This window comes from Trachemys scripta, chromosome 8 (assembly GCF_013100865.1).
Source record: "Trachemys scripta elegans isolate TJP31775 chromosome 8, CAS_Tse_1.0, whole genome shotgun sequence".
In the NCBI taxonomy this organism is placed as follows: domain Eukaryota; kingdom Metazoa; phylum Chordata; order Testudines; family Emydidae; genus Trachemys; species Trachemys scripta.
In genome coordinates this window covers 807,596-826,099 of record NC_048305.1, presented here as the reverse complement: position 1 = coordinate 826,099, position 18,504 = coordinate 807,596, and the positions used below count along the sequence as shown (strand labels likewise).

General features: G+C 59.6%; 1 protein-coding gene across 1 annotated transcript; it reads left to right on the top strand.

Moving 5' to 3' along the window:
- Nucleotides 1-775: 775 nt before the first annotated feature.
- FAM193B (family with sequence similarity 193 member B) lies at nt 776-15,207 on the top strand (the record flags this gene model as incomplete). Its single annotated transcript, XM_034778476.1, is given in 9 exon segments — nt 776-1,015; nt 2,466-2,691; nt 3,036-3,245; nt 4,783-5,152; nt 5,930-6,125; nt 6,524-6,760; nt 7,415-8,432; nt 8,807-8,882; nt 13,261-15,207. Coding segments are annotated over 9 exon segments (2,511 nt in total). The 3' UTR covers nt 13,358-15,207.
- Nucleotides 15,208-18,504: the final 3,297 nt, after the last annotated feature.

The window sequence follows — 18,504 nt, the reverse complement described above, 5'->3', positions numbered from 1 at the left end:
CCCCCCGAGAGGCACAGGGTGAGCCAGGAGCCTGCCTACCTCTCTCCCTCCCTGCAGGATCTGCCTCAGCCCTCGCAAGAAGAGAAGCCCGGCCCCTCCCAGTGCCCCCTTTGGTTCACCTTGAGTGTGAGGTGCCATCTGCTTCGCAGCGGCAGTTAACCACGTGGCTCATTGTCCTGGCCCCGCTGCAGCGGCAGACAATGGGGAACCCCTCCCCAGCTCTGCACTCTGCTCTCCACGGCTGGTGGGGGGTCTCTAAAGTAGCCATGGGCGCAGGCAGGAGGCCCCAGCCCTGGGTGGACTGCGGGGCAGAATGCAAAGAGCAGTGAGGACCTGCTCCTCTGTCCGCACAAAACAAAGAGCTGGGGAGGGGACAGGGGTGTGGGCAGGGGGACGGGGTGTCTATAAAGCAGGGTATTGGCTGCCTACCCCAGTTGGTCTCTCTGTGCCCATGGGTATTCCCAGGGTCACCCCTTCTGCTCAGCTCTTCTCGCTCAGCGCTGCCGGCGCGTCTGGGCACGAGCCGAAGGGGGGAGCTATTGGGAAGGGGCTGGCCCTCGCCATGACAGACTCCTGGGAGCCCCTAAATGCCAAAGGCTGCTGCCCCACTCCATCTGTGAGGGTGCCATAGTGGGAGAGCAGCGTCCCGTGGGCACAGCTCGCAGAGGTGCTGCATGGTCCAGCCTGCTGGCCCTCGGGGCCTGTCCTCCTCCTGCACAAACGCCTGCTTTGTGCCCAGCTGTGAGTGACTCGCCGCCCGTGTGTGCTGCTGCAGGTGCTGCCCACTACCAACCAGTCCGTGCAGACGTGTTGCTTGCTATGCCACCGAGAGCGCAAAGACTGGGGAGGCCCATCTCACAACGGGCTGGTCTCCCCGGGCGAGAGGCTGCCTCCAGACTTCGTGCCAACGCTCGTGCAGAACCTGCTGGGAGAAATGCCCCTGTGGATCTGCCAGAGCTGCAGGAAGAGCGTGGAGGAGGAGGAGCGGCGGGCTGTCCAGGAGCAGGCCTTGGCGGTAGGCAGCAGCTGTCCTCTGGTTAGGGCCATGGCTCCCCTCAAGGCAGGGGGTCCTGCTGAGCAGTGGGTGCTAATTGCCACATGGCAGCAATGGCAGCTGTAGGTCCCCCAGAGCCTGGCACCCCCCGGCCCTTGCTGAGTGCCTGTACACGTACCTGACTCCTGGGCTGTGATGCCCTCGGAGGGTTTCTCCTAGCGGGGGAGCTCCGGTAGTGCCGGTGGGGAGGGCCGGCATTTGGTTGTTCAGGATTGCGTGAGAGCTGCACATGAGGGGCCCCGGCACGGTATGGCCAGAGCTGGAAGAGTAAGTGTGCCACTGACTTATGCCTCTGCCCCTCCACCCCCCCCCCCCCCCCCCACTGTGCCTCTTCTGGCTGGGAAGACTGGCTTGCTGCTCCCGAAGACCCTCGGATGTGCCTTGGCTTGGCAGGCCCAGCTCCTCACCATGGTTCTGGGTCCATCAGTCAGGGATTGGCAGCATCAGGCCAACGGAAACCATTATGGTCAGCTGGTCTGACCCCCGGTACAGCGCAGGCCAGAAAGCTGCCCCCAGCCCCCCCCACAGCAGATCTGCTAGGCAGACCTCCCGGCTGGATTTAGAATGGCCAGAGACTGGCGCAGCCTTTGGTAAGTTGTTCCAATGGTCAGTTACTCTCATCATTAAAAACGGGCCCTTATTTCCAGTCTGAATGGGTCTAGTGTCAACATCCAGCCCTTGGATTGGGTTAGACCTGCCCCTGCCTGAGCGAGGGGCCCACTAGCAAATGTCTGGTCGCCAGGTAGGCACTTACAGGCTGAGACCTAGTCACCCCTAACGCTTCCCTTGGTAAACGAGGCCGGTGGAACTTGAGGTCTGGGCAGCCCTGGCCTCCATCACCGGGATTCACACCCGTGCACGGCCCGCCAGGGACACTCTTGTGCTGGGTGAAGAGTGACAGAAGCACTTGGTTAAAGGCGTCCAGTCGGTCGCCTGGTGCAGCTGGCTGGTCTAGGCCAGACCTTGCTCTGCTCTACACCAGAGAGTTACGTCAGTATAACTGCGTCGCCCAGGGGGGTGGATAATCCAGCCCCCAAGCGACGGAGTCACGCTGCACAGCGCTACATCGGCAGGAGAGCGTCGCCTCCAGCACGGCTCCCGCAACCAACGGGAGAGCTCTCAGAGCGACATGCCAGCCGCGCTGCCACTGCAAACGTGTAGCGTAGATCTGCTGTCGCTGAATGCTGACGTGGAGACCAAGGTGGCAGAGTGGAGGAGACACAGGGTGGGCCCCCCTTGCCCAGGCTCAGCCCTGGCTGGTGGAGGCCTAGCAGGGAGCCCTGTGTGAGCGAGGACAGGTGGGGGCGTGTTGGGACTTGGCCTGGCCCGGGGGAGCCCAGACTAGAACCAGAGCGTAGGGGGATTCATCTCCTCAGTCTCCTGCTGCTTCACACTGTGAGTTTCTTCCCAGGTCTCGTTATCGCATACGTCCTGCAAGTCCCAGTCTTGTGGGGGCGGCTCCCACTCCTCATCTTCCTCATCATCATCCTCTTCCTCCTCTTCGTGCCACGGGAACTCCGGGGACTGGGATCCCAGCTCCTTCCTGTCTGCTCATAAACTGTCGGGCCTCTGGAATTCCCAGCATGCCAACGGAGCCACGCAGGGCAGCCCTTTAGGGGGGCCCCCTGCTGCACTAGGTGAGTCCAGGCCAGCCCAGGGCCACACGGGCCCCAGCCTGGCTAGTGGCCATCTCTGGATCCAGGCCTGAGTGAAGTGCCATGCTGGCTGGCCTCCAGGGGCCCTGCCTTAGAGAGCAGAACCCCTGGGGTCCCTTGGGGAAAAGGGAGCGCATGGCCTTGGTGCCCAGGGTACACGGGGGGCTGTATCCTCCCTTGCTGCACCCCAAGGCCGCAGCCACTGCCAGTCGGGTATTGGGGGGAGAGATGTGCGCTCTGCTTCGGAGCCGTCCCGGAGTCTCCAATGCTGGCCCAGGCCGGGCTCTGCACAGGAGAAGCCGTCTCCAGCGCTGACTCCATTTCAGGTGACAAGCACCCCAGTCTCCCGCTGGCTCCGGAGTGCATCGGCCAGGCTCCTGCTGCGGCGCCCGGGCTCAAGGCCTGTCCCTACAGCCACGCCGTCCCTACAGCTTCCAGCAGGGCTGCCCCCGGTTTGCCTCTGCCTACCTCACTCGACTTCTGTAAGACGCTTCCCAAGCAGTTCAAGAGCATGTGCCGCAGGCCCACCCCGCCAGGTGTGTACACGTGGCAGGGGCGGGGCAGCTGCGCCGTGGCTTGGGGCTCCTTGGCACTGCCCCTCCCACCCCCCACCTGCTCCCCCCAGCCAGCTGGCAGTAAAACCCTTCTCCCAGGGGCTCTCAGGTTGCCCGTGGAGGGGGAGAAGAGCATGGCAGGCCCAAGGCCCTGCCCGAGCAGGGCCCTTTCTCACTGCTGGAGGATGAAGAGTTCTGCAGAGTGTGGAAGCTGCTGGGGCCAGGCCCCTCCCCAGCCAGCTGCGTGTGCAGATGCAGCTGTGTCCTCTGACTGTGGCTGGGAGGAGCTCGCTGGGCTGAGAAAGTCCCCTTGGCATCCCCTTGCCAGCAGGGAGCCGTCATAAGCGCGGCCAGACTGGGTCAGACCAAAGGTCCATCTAGCCCAGTCTCCTGTCTTCTGACAGTGGCCAATGCCAGGTGCCCCAGAGGGAGTGAACAGAACAGGGAATCATCAAGTGATCCATCCCCTGTCGCCCATTCCCAGCTTCTGGCAAACAGAGGCTAGGAACACCATTCCTGTCCATCCTGGCTAATAGCCATTGATGGACTGGTCCTCCATGAACTGATCTAGTTCTTTTTTGAACCCTGTGATAGTCTTGGCCTTCACAACCTCCTCTGGCAAGGAGTTCCACAGGTTGACTGTGTTGTGTGAAGAAATACTTCTTTTTGTTTGTTTTAAACCTGCTGCCTATTAATTTCATTTGGTGGCCTCTAGCTCTTGTGTTATGAGAAGAAGTAAAGAAACACTTCCTTATTTACTTTCTCCACACCAATCATGATTTTACAGACCTCTACCATATCTCCCCTTAGTCGTCTCTTTTCCAAGCTGAAAAGTCCCAGTCTTCTTAATCTCTCCTCATACGGCAGCCGTTCCATACCCCTGATCATTTTTGTTGCCCTTTTCAGAACCTTTTCCATTTCCAATATATATTCTTTGAGATGGGGCAATCACATCTGCACGCAGTATTCAAGATGTGGGCGTACCATGGATTTATATAGAGGCAACATGATATTTTCTGTCTTACCATCTATCCCTTTCCTAATGATTCCCAACATTCTGTTTGCTTTTTTGACTGTCACTGCACATTGAGTGGATGTTTTCAGAGAACTCTCCACAATGATGCCAAGGTCTCTGTCTTGAGTGGTAACAGCCAATTTAGATCCCAGCATTTTATATGTATTGTTGGGATGATGGTTTCCAATGTGCATTACTTTGCATTTATCAACACTGAATTTCAACTGCCAATTTGTTGCCCCGTCCTGGCAGCAGTGAGGACGCAGGAGGGCCTTGTGCAGCCCAGCCCTGTGCGGGCCATGTGCTCGAGGGCCGGGGATGGTGGAAGCCCTCGGGGAGGAAGCCCCTGTTCTTTCTGCTCCTGTGCTGGGGGCGAGCAGAACGTGGGGTCCTGCTGGGCTCTGCGTGCGCATGGGGGGCGCTCCCCTGCCTGCATGCTGGGCTGGGACAGGCTGGTGCCGCTGAGCACGTGCTTGACCCGTCTCTCATCCTGCCTGTCTGCAGGTGAGGCCTTCCACTCCTTGGACCATCACCGGCACCCGGACCTCGCCGCTCCTCCCAACAGCCCCACAGGGCTCCCCTCCCAGCCACCGGCGCTGATCTCTACCAAGCAGTCACCCGCCCACCCGAACACCTCACCGCAGGCAGCGCCGGTCCCTGCACCCAGCCCCCACACAGCCGCTGCCGAGTCCCCTCCTGCTGGCACCCTCTCGCACGGCCAGGCCTCCTGCAAGAGCCCTCACCTGCCCCCCGCCAACGTGCCGCTTCTGAAGATGCCACCTCCGCTTTCAGGCTGTGCCCACCCCTGCAATGGGCACTGCAGCGGCTCCCTGGTGCCACCAGCTGCCCCGCACCAGATGCCCAGCACTAACAGGTGAGAGGGTCTCTGCCTGCCTGTGGCTGGTGCAATGCCCCTGGTGTTCTGGGGGCGCTAGCAGGAGCCAGGGGCCCTGCCAGGCTCCAGTTGCCAAATCCCCATCCCAAGGGACCAGCCCTTGGCGGGGGCAGAAGGGCTCCTCACAGAGATGGTCTGACTCCAGCACCGCACAGCCCTGAGGCTCCAGGGTCTCTCCGGCCCTGGCAGTTCTGTCTGCGAGGCAGACGCAGCTTCGCTGCCCATTTCTCCTGCAGTTCGGCTCAGGGACCTGGGCCTGTCACGGGCAGGGCCAGGAGCCCAAGGACTAGCTGTTCGCAGCCGCCTGCCCTGGCCCCTTGCCGTGGGCTGGAGCGTTGGGTTCTGCCCTGGGGATGGCTGTCGGCAGGGAGCCCCAGCCCCCCTGGGGAGGGGCAGCAGAGAGCGTGGGAGTGGGGCCCATGGTGGGTGGGGCGTGTAGGGCAGGCAGCTGGGCTCTAGTTGCACCCCCCCGACTCCGGGTCTGGTTTCCTGGCATGCTCGGTGAGCCTTTGCCCTGCCAAAGGGCTTGGGGTCCCAGGGAGCAGTGCAGGGGTCTCTTCCCAGCTGATTAAACGAGCCAGTCAGTGTCAGTAGAACGCCTGGGGGGTGCGGGCCGCCTGCCCTGGGGCCTTCCCTCCCCTGCAAGGCGCCCCCATGCAGTTCTGGGACGTGGGAGGGGCTGGCTTGGCTGCAGCCCCCAGTGCCTCGCTGCCCTGGGTCTGCCTTCCCGCTACCTTCCTTCCTCCCTTCCCCCAGGGACCCCGTGTGCAAAGGACACAAGTTCCCCAATGGTACCAGCTGCCACCCGCCACAGTCGTGCGAGGCAGACGAGGGGCTCGGGGAGGATGAGGACAGCAGCTCCGAGCGCAGCTCCTGCACCTCCTCCTCCACCAACCAGAAAGACGGGAAATTCTGTGACTGCTGCTACTGTGAGTTCTTCGGCCACAACGCGGTAAGTGAGCCATTGCGCTGGGCTTGCTGGCCATGGGCCGAGCTCCCGCTGAGACGGGTGCTCGGGAGACTGCTGTGCCGAGAGCACAGGGCACGTGTCCCCCACAGGCCTGACAGCCGCCCTCTGCTAGTCCAACCCTGGAGAGCCACCCGGCAGCAGCCAGTTCATCTCCATCTGACACTGTCCCTGCCCCTGCAGCTTGGCCAGCGCGTCTCAGTCCCAGCCCCCAGGGCCCCTCTGTCTCAGCCTGGCAGCTCTCCTTGGCAGACTAGGAACCATGCTGCCTTCAGCAATGAGCTGTGGGTGGGGCAGCCCCATAAGCAGAGGGTGGGAAAGGGCTGGGGAACAGCGTCCATCTGTGCCGGGCAGGACAGTAGCAGCCCAGGCTCTCTCTGCAGCCCCCTGCGGCCCCCACGAGCCGGAACTATGCCGAGATCCGGGAGAAGCTGCGCTCCCGTCTCACCAAGAGGAAGGAGGAGCTGCCACAGAAAGTGGGCCACAGCAGCAGCTCGGGGGAGCCGGCCGTGGATCACCGGGACGTGGACGAGCTCCTGGACTACATCAACAGCTCGGAGCCCAAGCCCCTGAACAGCGCCAAGGCCGCCAAGCGGGCCCGGCACAAGCAGAAGAAGAAGGTGAGGCTGGGGGGAGGGGAATGTGCTGTTCTAGACTTGGCCCAGCGGGGGTCAGAGCCACCTCGGGTCCCGTCTTCCCTTGGTAAGGCCCTGGCCCCGAGCCCCTGGAATAGCACCAGAGGGTTCGACAGACGCCAGAGCTGGGAAAGGTCTTGAGGCCCAGCCCCACCCACCCTAACTGGGAGGCTGGAACTGGGTAGCACCCACATGGGGCTCTGCCCTCCCGCCCCCAGAAGCTTTCCCTGTGCTCAGCGCCCTCCCCGGGGGCCTGTCGGGAACTGCTCTGGCTCTTTGTAGGGCCCTGGGCACCTCTCCCACATGGGGTCTCCCCAGCATGTGCCGGATCCCGCTGCGGGCCAGGGCCCCCCCTTGTTCTGGGAGCTGAGAATCAGCCACTGGCCTGTGGCTGGGTGCTGCGGTGCAGACGTGGTGCAGCCTGTGGCAGCTGGTAACAGTCTCCCCCAGGCCTGAGCTGGTGGGCGGCCGTGCCGGAGCAGGGCATACGGGGCCCCAGCTGTGCTTGCTACAGGCTGAGCTGGGCTGCGCAGCAGTGTTTGGGTTTGCCGCCCCAGGCCCGTGGCGTGCCAGCCCGCTGGGCATCTCTCCCGCCCCCTGAGAACATCTGACCTGGGCCCACCACCTTGCCTGTTCCAGGAGAAGGAGAAAGCCCAGCTGGAGGCGGAGGCCCAGAAGCGGGTGGCGCGCGGCCCCCTGGCTGGCCAGGACAGGGAGCTGGCGGAGGAGAAGCTCCTGGAGTGGCCCCAGCTGGAGCTGGAGCGGGTGAACAGCTTCCTCAGCAGCCGGCTGCAGGAGATCAAGAACACCATTAAGGACTCCATCCGTGCCAGCTTCAGCGTCTACGACCTCAACCTGGACGTCGCCGACTTCCCCAAGAAGGCGGCCGTGCTGGAGCAGAAGACTCTGCTGTCCCACCTCAACGGCTCCTCGGGCCTGCAGGAGATCGACCTGGATCTCTCCCCTCTGAGCCTGGGCTCCCCCAAGAACCACATGCTTCTGCGCAGCGAGCTGGGCCCCCGCTGGGGAGAGGGCCCCGGGGAGGGGCCGCCGCAGGCCGAAAACGGGGTGGTGAAGCGCCTGAGCGCGGTTCCCAACCTCTCCCGGATGATCTGGGTCCAGTCCCCCCAGCCGACAGACTGTGCCCAGGAGAGCGGCGGGCCCGGCTTGGAGTGCAAGGAGGTGGCACCGGCCAAGGGCCCAGAGCAGCAGGAGCAGGTCCCAGTGGGGGGCAGGCCGAGGAAGAACAAGCGACAGAGCTGCCAAGCGAAGAAGGGGGAATGCCCCGCGGTGCCCAGCGCCCAGGCTGGGCTGGAGAGTCCCAGCTCGACGGGGCTGGTGCTGGGAGCCAAGCACCCTTCGAAGCCTGGAGGAGTGCCCACGCTGCGGAGGGGGAGTGGCTGTGTGGAGCCAGCGGAGAGCGCCAAGGGGCAGGGCTGGGGCTGCAGCAGTTCCAGGCCCGAGAAGGAGAGGAGCAGCGAGTGGAAAGGCCGGAGGGGCGAGGGCAAAGCAGAGCACCTGGAGCTGATGCAGTCACCTCCCCCTGCTGCTGGGGACCGGCAGCCCCCCCACCCTGCCACCCTGGGCAGCTCCCCCCAGCCCAAGGGCAAGAGCAGGAAAAGCAGGAGCAGGATGGAGAAATCCAACACGTCCATCGGTGAGTCCCCTGCGCGGCCCCTCTGCTCAGCAGTGACCTCGTCCCAGCTCTGGCCTGTCGTCCCGCGTCGCTGCGCTGCTGAGCGCTGTGGTGAGGGCGAAGCTCTCTTGTTGACTCAGCACACGGGGGGCGGGGAGGGGTCAGGTCGGTGTGGCTGTGCCACACCCCCCGAGCCACGGAGCTGGGTCGCCATAGGGCTGTAGTGGAGATGGGTCAGTGGTGATGTACCCTGGTTCTGCCCCCCTCGCTCCCTGCCCTGCCCCCCATGGTGTCTGTCCATTGCTCTTTGCTCCAAGTAGGCTGTGCCAGGCGGCAGCGCGGGCCCCTGGTGCTGAGGGGGGCGTCCTTGTGACCATGTGCCACTGCTTTGCTAGATGACGTGTTCCTGCCCAAAGATGTGGACGGGGTCGAGATGGACGAGACGGACCGAGAAGTAGAGTACTTCAAGAGGTGAGACCAGCCTGCAGCGCTCTGAGAGAGTGGGGCTGGGAGTGTCACCCCGTTGGGGGAGGGGCATTCCTGCCCCCTGGGACTCCATGTGGGAGGAGGGTCCCAGAGGCCAGGCTCCAGCTCCAGCCCGGCCGCCTACACTAGCCTGGAAGACTGAGTCGGCTGTGCCGTGCTGCAGGCCTTTTCTCCCAGTGTCGGCGTACTCAGGAGTCTCCCAAGAGCTAACCCCAGTCTCCCTTCCTCCCGCCAGTGGACATGGAGACTGACTGAGCCCCATCCGCTTTGTAATAGCCCCTCTTGGTGTCGTCTCTTCTCCAGTGTTGTAACCGTTCCTCACAGGGCAGGGTTCTAAACTTTTGATCATTTTTGTTGCTCTCAGCTGGACTCCCTCCTCTTGATCCACGTCTTCCCGAATGTGCGGCACCCAGAACTGGACACCGCACTGCAGCTGGGGCCTCCCCAGCGCTCAGTAGAGCGGGACAGTTACCTCCCTTGGCTTACCTACGACACTCCTGTTAGTACACCCCAGAGTGATATTCGCCTTTTTCGCAGCTGCATCCACTGTAGCCTGCAGATCCTTGTCAGCAGCACTAGTGTGTAGCCAGTTATTCCCCGTTTTGTAGCTGGGCGTTTGATTTTTCTTTCCTAAGTGAAGTACTTTGCACTTGTCTTTAGTGAATTTCACCTTGTGATTTCAGACCAATTCCGAATTTGTAAGGGCGTTGTGAATTCGAATCCTGTCCTCCAAAGTGCTTGCAATCCCTCCCAGCTTGGTGTCAGCCACACATTTTATGTGCATACTCTCCACTCTGTTATCCAAGTCATGAATGAAAATAATGAACAGTGCCAGACCCAGGGCTGACCCACACGGGAACCCACTAGAGACGCCCTCTCAGTTTCACAGCAAATCGTTGATAACTCCTCTTTGAGTCTAGTCTTTCAGCCAGTTGTGCACCCACCTTCTAGCCCGCATTGCCCTAGTTTGCTCATGAGAATGTCATGTGGGACTGTGTCACAAGCCTTGCTAAAATCAAGGTATCACGTCTACGGCTTCCCCCCATCCGCTAGGCTAGTGACCCTGTCAAAGAAGAAGATGAGGTTGGATTGACATGATTTGTTCTCGACAAATCCACGCTGGCTGTTCCTTATAACCTATAAGTGCTCCCAAATGGATTGTTTAGTAATTTGTTCTAATACCTTCCAGGAATTGAAGTTTGGCTGAGTGGTCTGTACTTTCCCAGGGCCTCTGTGTTCCCTTTTTGGAAGAGAGGTGCTGTGTTTGCTCATCTCCAGTTCTCTGGGCCCTCACCTGGCCTCCACGTATTCCTGAAGATACAATAATTGCTTGGTTCCAAGATGGCTCAGGCTAGTGTTACCCGCACAAAAATCTCTGTCATTTGAACACTCTAGGACATCGCACCTCTGCCCAGTTCCTAGGGCTCCAGGCGATGGGCTCTGGGCTCTGCCCCGCCGTGGGCTCTGGGCAAACACCCTTTCCCTGCGGGCTCAGGGCTTAATCTTTTTCGGGTTTACGGGGTCTTTTTACCAGTGAAGGAGCTTCACACAGTAATATCCTACTTAACCTCTATTTATTAACAATCACCAAAGCAGACGGCACACGCTGCACACACAGTGCTCACCACGCCCAATAAGAGAGAGGAACTTTTCCCTGCTGGCCGATCAGGATCAGGCCCATCTGGGGGACTCCAGTTTCTGCACGGTGTCATTGGCAGAGTGTTGAGGTCTGGCAGCTCCGATCGTGGGGCTGGGTCCTGGAGTTGGTTCCCAAAACCTTCCTTTTGGACCCCAGTTTACATAGTGAAACTTGAGTCCTGCTTAGCTGTACCTTAACCAATCGTTACACTAAAATGTTACTAACCAATCCTAACATTGTAACAAAATTCTCTAACCAACCCTACCCCACCACCTTCATGAATTTACACCTAGCAAAATTAATTACGTAACAGCCAGAAACAATCAAAGAACCAGACAGATCATACAGACAAACCATAGGGAAGTGGGGACCATAAAGAAATGAGGATTTCACAACCACAACTATTGATAAGGAGGATCCGGAGAACTACAGGCCAGTCAGCCTCACCTCAGTCCCTGGAAAAATCACGGAGCAGGTCCTCAAGGAATCAATTCTGAAGCACTTAGAGGAGAGGAAGGTGATCAGGAATAGTCAGCATGGATTCACCAAGGGGAAGTCGTGCCTGACTACCCTAATTGCCTTCTATGAGGAGATAACTGGCTCTGTGGATGTGGGGAAAGCCGTGGATTTATTATTCCTTGACTTTAGCAAAGCTTTTGATACGGTCTCCCACAGTATTCTTGCCGCCAAGTTAAAGAAGTATGGGCTGGATGAATGGACTGTAAGGTGGATAGAAAGCTGGCTAGATCGTCGGGCTCAACGGGTAGTGATCAATGGCTCCATGTCTAGTTGGCAGCCGGTATCAAGCGGAGTGCCCCAACGGTCAGTCCTGGGGCCAGTTTTGTTCAATATCTTCATTAATGATCTGGAGGATGGTGTGGACTGCACTCTCAGCAAGTTTGCAGATGACACTAAACTGGGAGGAGTGGTAGATACATTGGAGGGTAGAGATAGGATACAGAGGGACCTAGACAAATTAGAGGATTGGGCCAAAAGAAATCTGATGAGGTTCAACAAGGGCAAGTGCAGAGCCTTGCACTTAGGACAGAAGAATCCTATGCACTGCTACAGACTAGGGACCGAATGGCTAGGTAGCAGTTCTGCAGAAAAGGACCTAGGGGTTACAGTGGACTAGAAGCTGGATATGAGTCAATAGTGTGCCCTTGTTGCCAAGAAGGCTAATGGCATTTTGGGCTGTATAAGTAGGGGCATTGCCAGCAGATCGAGGGACGTGATCATTCTGCTCTATTCAACATTGGTGAGGCCTCATCTGGAATACTATGTCCAGTTTTGGGCCCCACACTACAAGAAGGATGTGGAAAAATTGGAAAGAATCCAACGGAGGGCAACAAAAATGATTAGGGGTCTGGAGCACATGACTTATGAGAAGAGGCTGAGAGAACTGGGATTGTTTAGTCTGCAGAAGAGAAGAATGAGGGGGGATTTGATAGCTGCTTTCAACTACCTGAGTGGGGGTTCCAAAGAGGATGGATCTAGACTGTTCTCGGTGGTAGTGGATGACAGAACAAGGAGTAATGGTCTCAAGTTGCAGTGGGGGAGGTCTAGGTTGGATATTAGGAAACACTATTTCACTAGGAGGGTGGTGAAACACTGGAATGGGTTACCTAGGGAGATGGTGGAATCTCTTTCCTTAGAGGTTTTTAAGGTCAGGCTTGACAAAGCCCTGGCTGGGATGATTTAGTTGGGGATTGGTTCTGCTTTGAGCAGGGGGTTGGACTAGATGACCTCCTGAGGTCCCTTCCAACCCTGATATTCTATGGTTCTATAATAAGTGGTTTCTTGCCAGGCAGATGCGATCAAACTAAGTTTTCTTTAACCGTCTTAAGATCTGTTGTTTATCTGGGGACGGTGGGGCCATTAGACAGGGTCTCCTCCTGAACAGCCGGATATGACCTGGTTTTAATGCAATGTGGGGAGGTGACTTCCTGCTTCTTAGCTCATGCCTGCTGCTCTCTTCATCTCGCTGCAGACAAAGGCCTCAGGCCTGACCATGCGGCTACAAGAAAAGGCCTGATCCGTACACTTGTTCCTAGAGAAACCTAGGGTGAATTTCCCCAGGCCCTGCTGACTCACATACGTTCAGCTTATTCTCTAACCTGTTCTTTCCCTATCTGGGCTTGTGTTCTGCCCCCTTGCTGTGTTCATTGTGTCGAGTGTCTGGTCATCATTAACCTTTTTAATGAAGACGGAAGCAAAGCAGGCAGTAAACACCTCCACCCCTCGAAGTCATCAGTTCTGAGCTCATCCCCCCTCCTTCCGCAGAAGAGGATCTACGCTTTCCTTCATCTTTCTCTTGCCACAATGTATTTATAGAGCCTCTTATGCCTTGTCTGTCCCTTGCCAGGTGGAACTGATTTTGTCACTGCGTGCTCGTGCTGTTCTTTTGTACGTTTCCTTTTTGATTTCAGGTCATTAAAGGGCTCCTTGTGGCCTCTGACCGTTCTTCCTGACTCTCCTTCGCTCGGGATAGTTGGCAGTTGTACTTTTAATATTGTCTCTTTGAGAAACTGCCTCTTCTCCTGGGCTCCTTTATCCCTTGACTTTTCTTCCATGGGGCCTTGCCTGCTCTGGCTAGGGTGGGGAGGGTAGAAGCCCTGGCTTGGGGTGGGGGGTTGTGTGGATGCGTTGGGCACTGGCCGTGGGGGGGGCAGGGAGCGGTCACTGTCTCTGCTCCTTCCCTGATTCTCTCTTCCCCCTCCCCAGGTTCTGTCTGGATTCTGCTAAGCAAACTCGGCAGAAAGTGGCCGTGAACTGGACCAACTTCACCCTGAAGAAAACCACTTCGAGTGCAGCTCAGTGAGGTGTGGGGGGAGCCCCAGTGCGTGCGAGGGGCCCTGTGCCGCCCCCCAGCACCCACAGACACTCGCCTCACTGTGCCCCTCCCCCTGCTGGGGGGCCCCTTTTGTTTTCTCTGTGGGTTCCTCTTCCTGTGAATGTGGAACCCCTTCCCCCCGGGCCTGTCACACCTGCACCTCCCCAGCCAGTCACAGCTCTCGGGCGGGGGGGCGGGGGACTCCCCGGCTTAGGCAGCCCCCTCCCCCCCCACCTGATCCCTCTAGGGGATTTTCTCTTCTCCCAGCACTCCGTTGGTGATGTGCAGGGAGCCTGCCACCGCCAGTGGGCAGCCCCCCGTGCCAGCCTGGCGCGCAGCCGGGGGAAAGGACCATGCTGGACCTAATAAAGAACTTTTTAATTTTTTATTTTATTTAAAAAACCCAACTTTTTTTGTTGTTTGTTCCTGGCTTCATGGGACACCCTAAGCCCTCCCCTCCACCCAGCTCAGTTGCCCTGCCAGCCTGTCACAGGAGATACCCGCCTTCCTGCAGCTCCCTGGGGGGTCCAGCTGACCCCCTGTGTCTCAGCCCAGCTGAGGGGTTGGGCCTCAGGCAGGAGCTGCAACTTCCACTCTGCCTAGGGGCTGAGTTCACTCCTCTCCTGGCCCCTCCGCCTCCAGTCACAACGCAGCTGCAGGCCCTGAGCACCTCCCCTGGCTGGAGGGGCACGCTGCACCATAACGAGCACATTGCAGTGTTCCGTTAGCCCAGCAGTACCTGCCGACGGGCCGGGGCCCCCAGCCTGCGGGCGCTGCCCCCACGCAGCCTTCCCCGCCCCCCTTGCACCAGCCCATGTGCTCACTGCTCTCGGGTTCCCAAAGGGGCATGCCCGGCCAGGGGCAGCGTGCGCCCACAACAGTACTTCCGGGAGCGGGGGGAGGGACGTGGTTGGTACCAGCTGGGCTGTGCCTAGCTCTTCCTCTGGCCAACCCTATGGCCGAGCGGGCCAGTGCACGTCAGGCTGCCGGGCCGGCTCAGGGGGCAATACCTGTTCCCACCCCCCTCCCCCCCAAGTACAGGGTGAGGTCCTGATGGGCATGTTGCCCAGCCCAGCCCTTCTAAAGCAGGGCTTGGGCGCCTCAGCTCATGGAGCTGAGGGTAAGGGATGCCCAGGACAGGGGCTGGGGGCTGTCTCTGCCCCAGGGAGCAGCATGTGCACTCCACCTACCTGCCCAGCTTGGGCCAAGCGGCACTGGGGCTGGGGGAAAAGAGGGTGCCAGGCAGCCCAGCGCAGGTAGAACACCCCCTACAACGCAGCCTGTGCTCTGCCGCCCGCTCCATGACAGCTCTTCCTGCCCTGTGCGGATAACACCAGGGCTCCACCCTGCGGCTCCACCCTCGGCAGCTCGCTGGGTTCTGGTGAATCCCTGGCCCACCGGGGCCCCTGCTTGTACCATAATCCCAGCCTGACTCCTATGTGACAGGAGTGGGAGCCAGGGTGGGCTGGGGACTCTCGCTGACCAAGCTGCGCCCCCCTAGTCTGTTCTTAGCATGTGTGTGCTGAAGGGCAGAGGGACGGACAGGCAGTGGGTCCCCCGCCCCGCGCACATGTCCTGCGTTCCCCCCACCAAGCTACCCCCTTAGTGAGCTACAACGGAAACAAACTGCCGATCTCTTGACCACGATTTCTGGTGCTACCCCGGTCCGCCAGCCTGCAGGCGGCTGGAAAGGTGCCGCTGGCCTTGCCCCGCCTGCGGAGGGATCGTGCTGCGCAACCAGCCACGGCCAGATTGGCTTCTCTGGTTTTTTTAATTATTTACTTTTGATACTGTGAAAATCTTTCATGCTGAAAGATAAAATGCCATTTGGACACAGAGCGGGTGTGTGTGCTGTGTGATTAGTGGGGGGCTGGAGGGGGCAGGCCCCGAGCTAGTAGTAGGGCCTTGGCACTGATTCTGATCAGCAGCAGCCTGAGGGTGCTCCAGCCGTGACATCACAGCCCCCTCGTGGCGCTGGGGGGGGTAGATTGTGCCAAACGCTCCCCTGCCCCTGGCCCTTCTGAGAGCCTGGCTGCTGTCAAACCCAGCGGTCCCATGCTGACCTCTGCCCGCAGCGACTGCATGCCGAGGCGGCGGGCTGGGGGCGTGTAGGGGGAATGGGCCAGTGCAGAGAGGCAAACACTTCGCCCTGCCTTGAGGGCAGGGGACTGGACTAATGGCCTCTGGAGGTCCTGTTCTGTCCCGCGGCTCGATGAGAGGGCCCCACGCTAGAGCCAAGCCGCGGGGGCGGGTTCATCGCAGCTTCCCGCTTGGCCACGGGAGCCAGCAAGCAGGCCCCATCTGGCTCGCACCCTTCGGCAGCCGTGGCAGTACGGACGGCCTTTCCAGTGCCGCCATTGATGGCTCTGGCACTGACCCAGCCAGGCTGGCACAGGCAGGAGGCTCCTTCGCCTGGTATCAGGGGCTGGGCCATGTGCTCCTGCCAGACCCCCTGGCTGCTGCAGGCAAGGGTGCCTGATCACGCACCTCTCAGCCAGCATGCCCCAGGGTGCAGGAGGCCAGGCTGGGACATGGAGTTCCACCAGCCCCCACGTTCAGCAGTCTCTGTGGGGATGCAGGTCACTACGTGGGTGGGAGATGGGCTACAGGAAGTGCTGCTGCTTCAGCAGGAGGCTTCCCCCTGCAGGGGCCCGAGCTGTGCTGACCAGTGTGGTCAGGAGGTGGGGCCCAGCCACACTTCAGGGCAGGTCATTCTGCTGCCTTCAGCCCCACTGCAGCTTCAGCTGCACAAGTCACACCCCAAAGGCCTGTGTTAAAACAGCCTCCGGGCCGGCCCCTGGAGGCCAGGCTTTAGTACTGGTCAGGGGAGGGGGACCCCACCTCTCCTCAATATATGTTCCACTCTATGTGCATCCGAAGAAGTGGGCTGTAGCCCACGAAAGCTTATGCTCTAATAAATGTGTTAGTCTCTAAGGTGCCACAAGTACTCCTGTTCTTTCTGTGGAGAAACTGAATCCTTGGGCCAGGAGATGTGATAAAATACCCAATGAGGGGCAGGGCCGCTGCTCTCGGGCAGGCTGTCAGTGCATGGAGAAGCAGCGAGTTCCCAGACGGTAAAAGGACATGTCTGTTCTTTCAGTGGAGGATTAGCCATGGGAACTCTCTGCCACATGATGGCAGTGAGGCCAAGAATTCAGCAGGATCCAAAAGGGGCTCGGATGTTTCCATGGAAAACGAGATCCAGAGATATGAGTAAATACGAAAAGCAAATGAGTGGCTTGGAAGGGAGAGGAACCCTCCTGCTTTAGGGCATGAGCCAACCGTAACTCGGAGCATTAGAGGAAGTGCCCCGTACAGTTACCCCATTACTGCCATCTATGGGGCTCTATCTTCTGAAGCAGCTGGGGTGGGCCACCGTTGGCGGCAGGAGACAGCCAGGTGGAGCCCTGCTCTGAGCCAGCCTGGCAGTTCCGGTGGCTGGGAGGGCTGTGTACGGATGCCCAGCACCAGAGTCTCTCAGCTTCTCCCCCAGCAGGGAGCGGGCTATGCCAACCTCGCTGGAGATGGGCAGCGCTACAAGCGATGCTGGGTGGCCTTTCGACTGCAGGCAGCCAGCAAGCTGGACAAGGATGAGTGCCTGGCTGAGAGGACAGCGGGCAGATATGGCAGAGCCGGGGGATTGGCAGGTAAGAACAGAGAGAAGGTGGGTGGGAGGAGCAGCCTAGGCACCCACCCCAAGAGACAACCCACAAGTTATAGGGGAGGGGCAGCAAACTGGTCCCCTCCCTGTTTGCCAGAGTAGGGGTCAAACCCTGTCCAAAGAGCTGGAGATGCTGTATGTGCCCAGGACGCCGCGGTAACTGCCCGGTGTGCTGCAGCTTCGCAGGCGTGGGCCGGCCCAGTGCTGCCTGGGCCATGCACAGGGTTTGAGGTCCAGGCCTGCAAGGTGGGTCTGTTTGCCATAGTCATACGCACCCTGCAGCCTGGAGGTGCCAGTCTGCTGTAGCAGCGACCAGCCGCGCACCGGAAAGGCCTGCAAGGCGCAAGGTGAAAAGAGACGATAACTTGCATTTTGGATCAGCAAATGGAGTGCAGCCAGCCAGGTGCTCAGGCAGGTAAATCCTGCCGCTTTGGTACTCATGCCCAGCAAACACCAGGCGGGCTCAGCGAGGGGAAGGAGCGGTGCGCTGACGTGTGGCAATTCTCACTACCAGCTCCACGGCGGGAGGGGCACCAGCAACACTTGCTATTGAAAGATCTTCGGGAAGGGCTATGCAGAGCAGGCAGGGATTGGGGGGCTCGGGCCCAGCCAGCGGAGGGCTGTTTTTAACCTGCCTGGGCAGGCACAGGGATCCCTTTGTTCAATGGTTCTCGACCAGGGGGTCGGGTATTGTATCATTATAAAACAAATCAATGGGAATAGTGTCAGTGCACAGTACATGGAAACAAGTCATGGTCTGTAGGAAATGTTTGTACTGACTTCGCTGGTGCTTTTTATGTAGCCTGTTGTAAAACCAGGCAAATCTCTAGATGAGCTGAGCGGCACCGATGGCCCAACGTTCCCTGTAAGCTGCGTGGCTGTGCAGCAGCCAATCTAGTGCCATACGGGTGCTCAAGAAACCCCCTTGGGGTCCAGCTGCAGCCGGGGGAGAAGTATCCCTTCCCTGGCCCCCACCTAGCCTGGCCCCCAACCCGTCTACCCCCTACAAAGTGGCGGGACCTCCTACCACCTGTTGAGGGTGAGAAGTCCCGGTGGGCCAGCCTCTATTCCACCCTGGTCCCGAGGCCCACCGGGGATATCAGCTGGCGGCTCCTTCATGAGGCTGTGAGCACGGGCGTGTACTTGGCGCGGTTTACCCCTGTCCCAGACACCTGTCCTTTCTGCGGCGTGAGGGAGACCCTGGCTCACGTTTACGTGGAGTGTGCCAGGTTGCAGCCCCTACACCGGCTCCTCACCAATATTATGTTGCGTTTTTAGTTGTACTTTTCCCCTCACCTTCTCATTTATGCACTCCCTATCCTGGGGGAAGCTGGGGGCGGGAGGGCGGAGATCGGTGTCGGGGGGGCGGGGCCTGGGGAGGTGGAGATCGGGGGGCGGGGTCTGGGGGAAGCTGGGGTGGAGGACAGAGATCGGGGTCTGGGGGCAGGGTGGGGGTCGGAAACTGGGGGGGCGG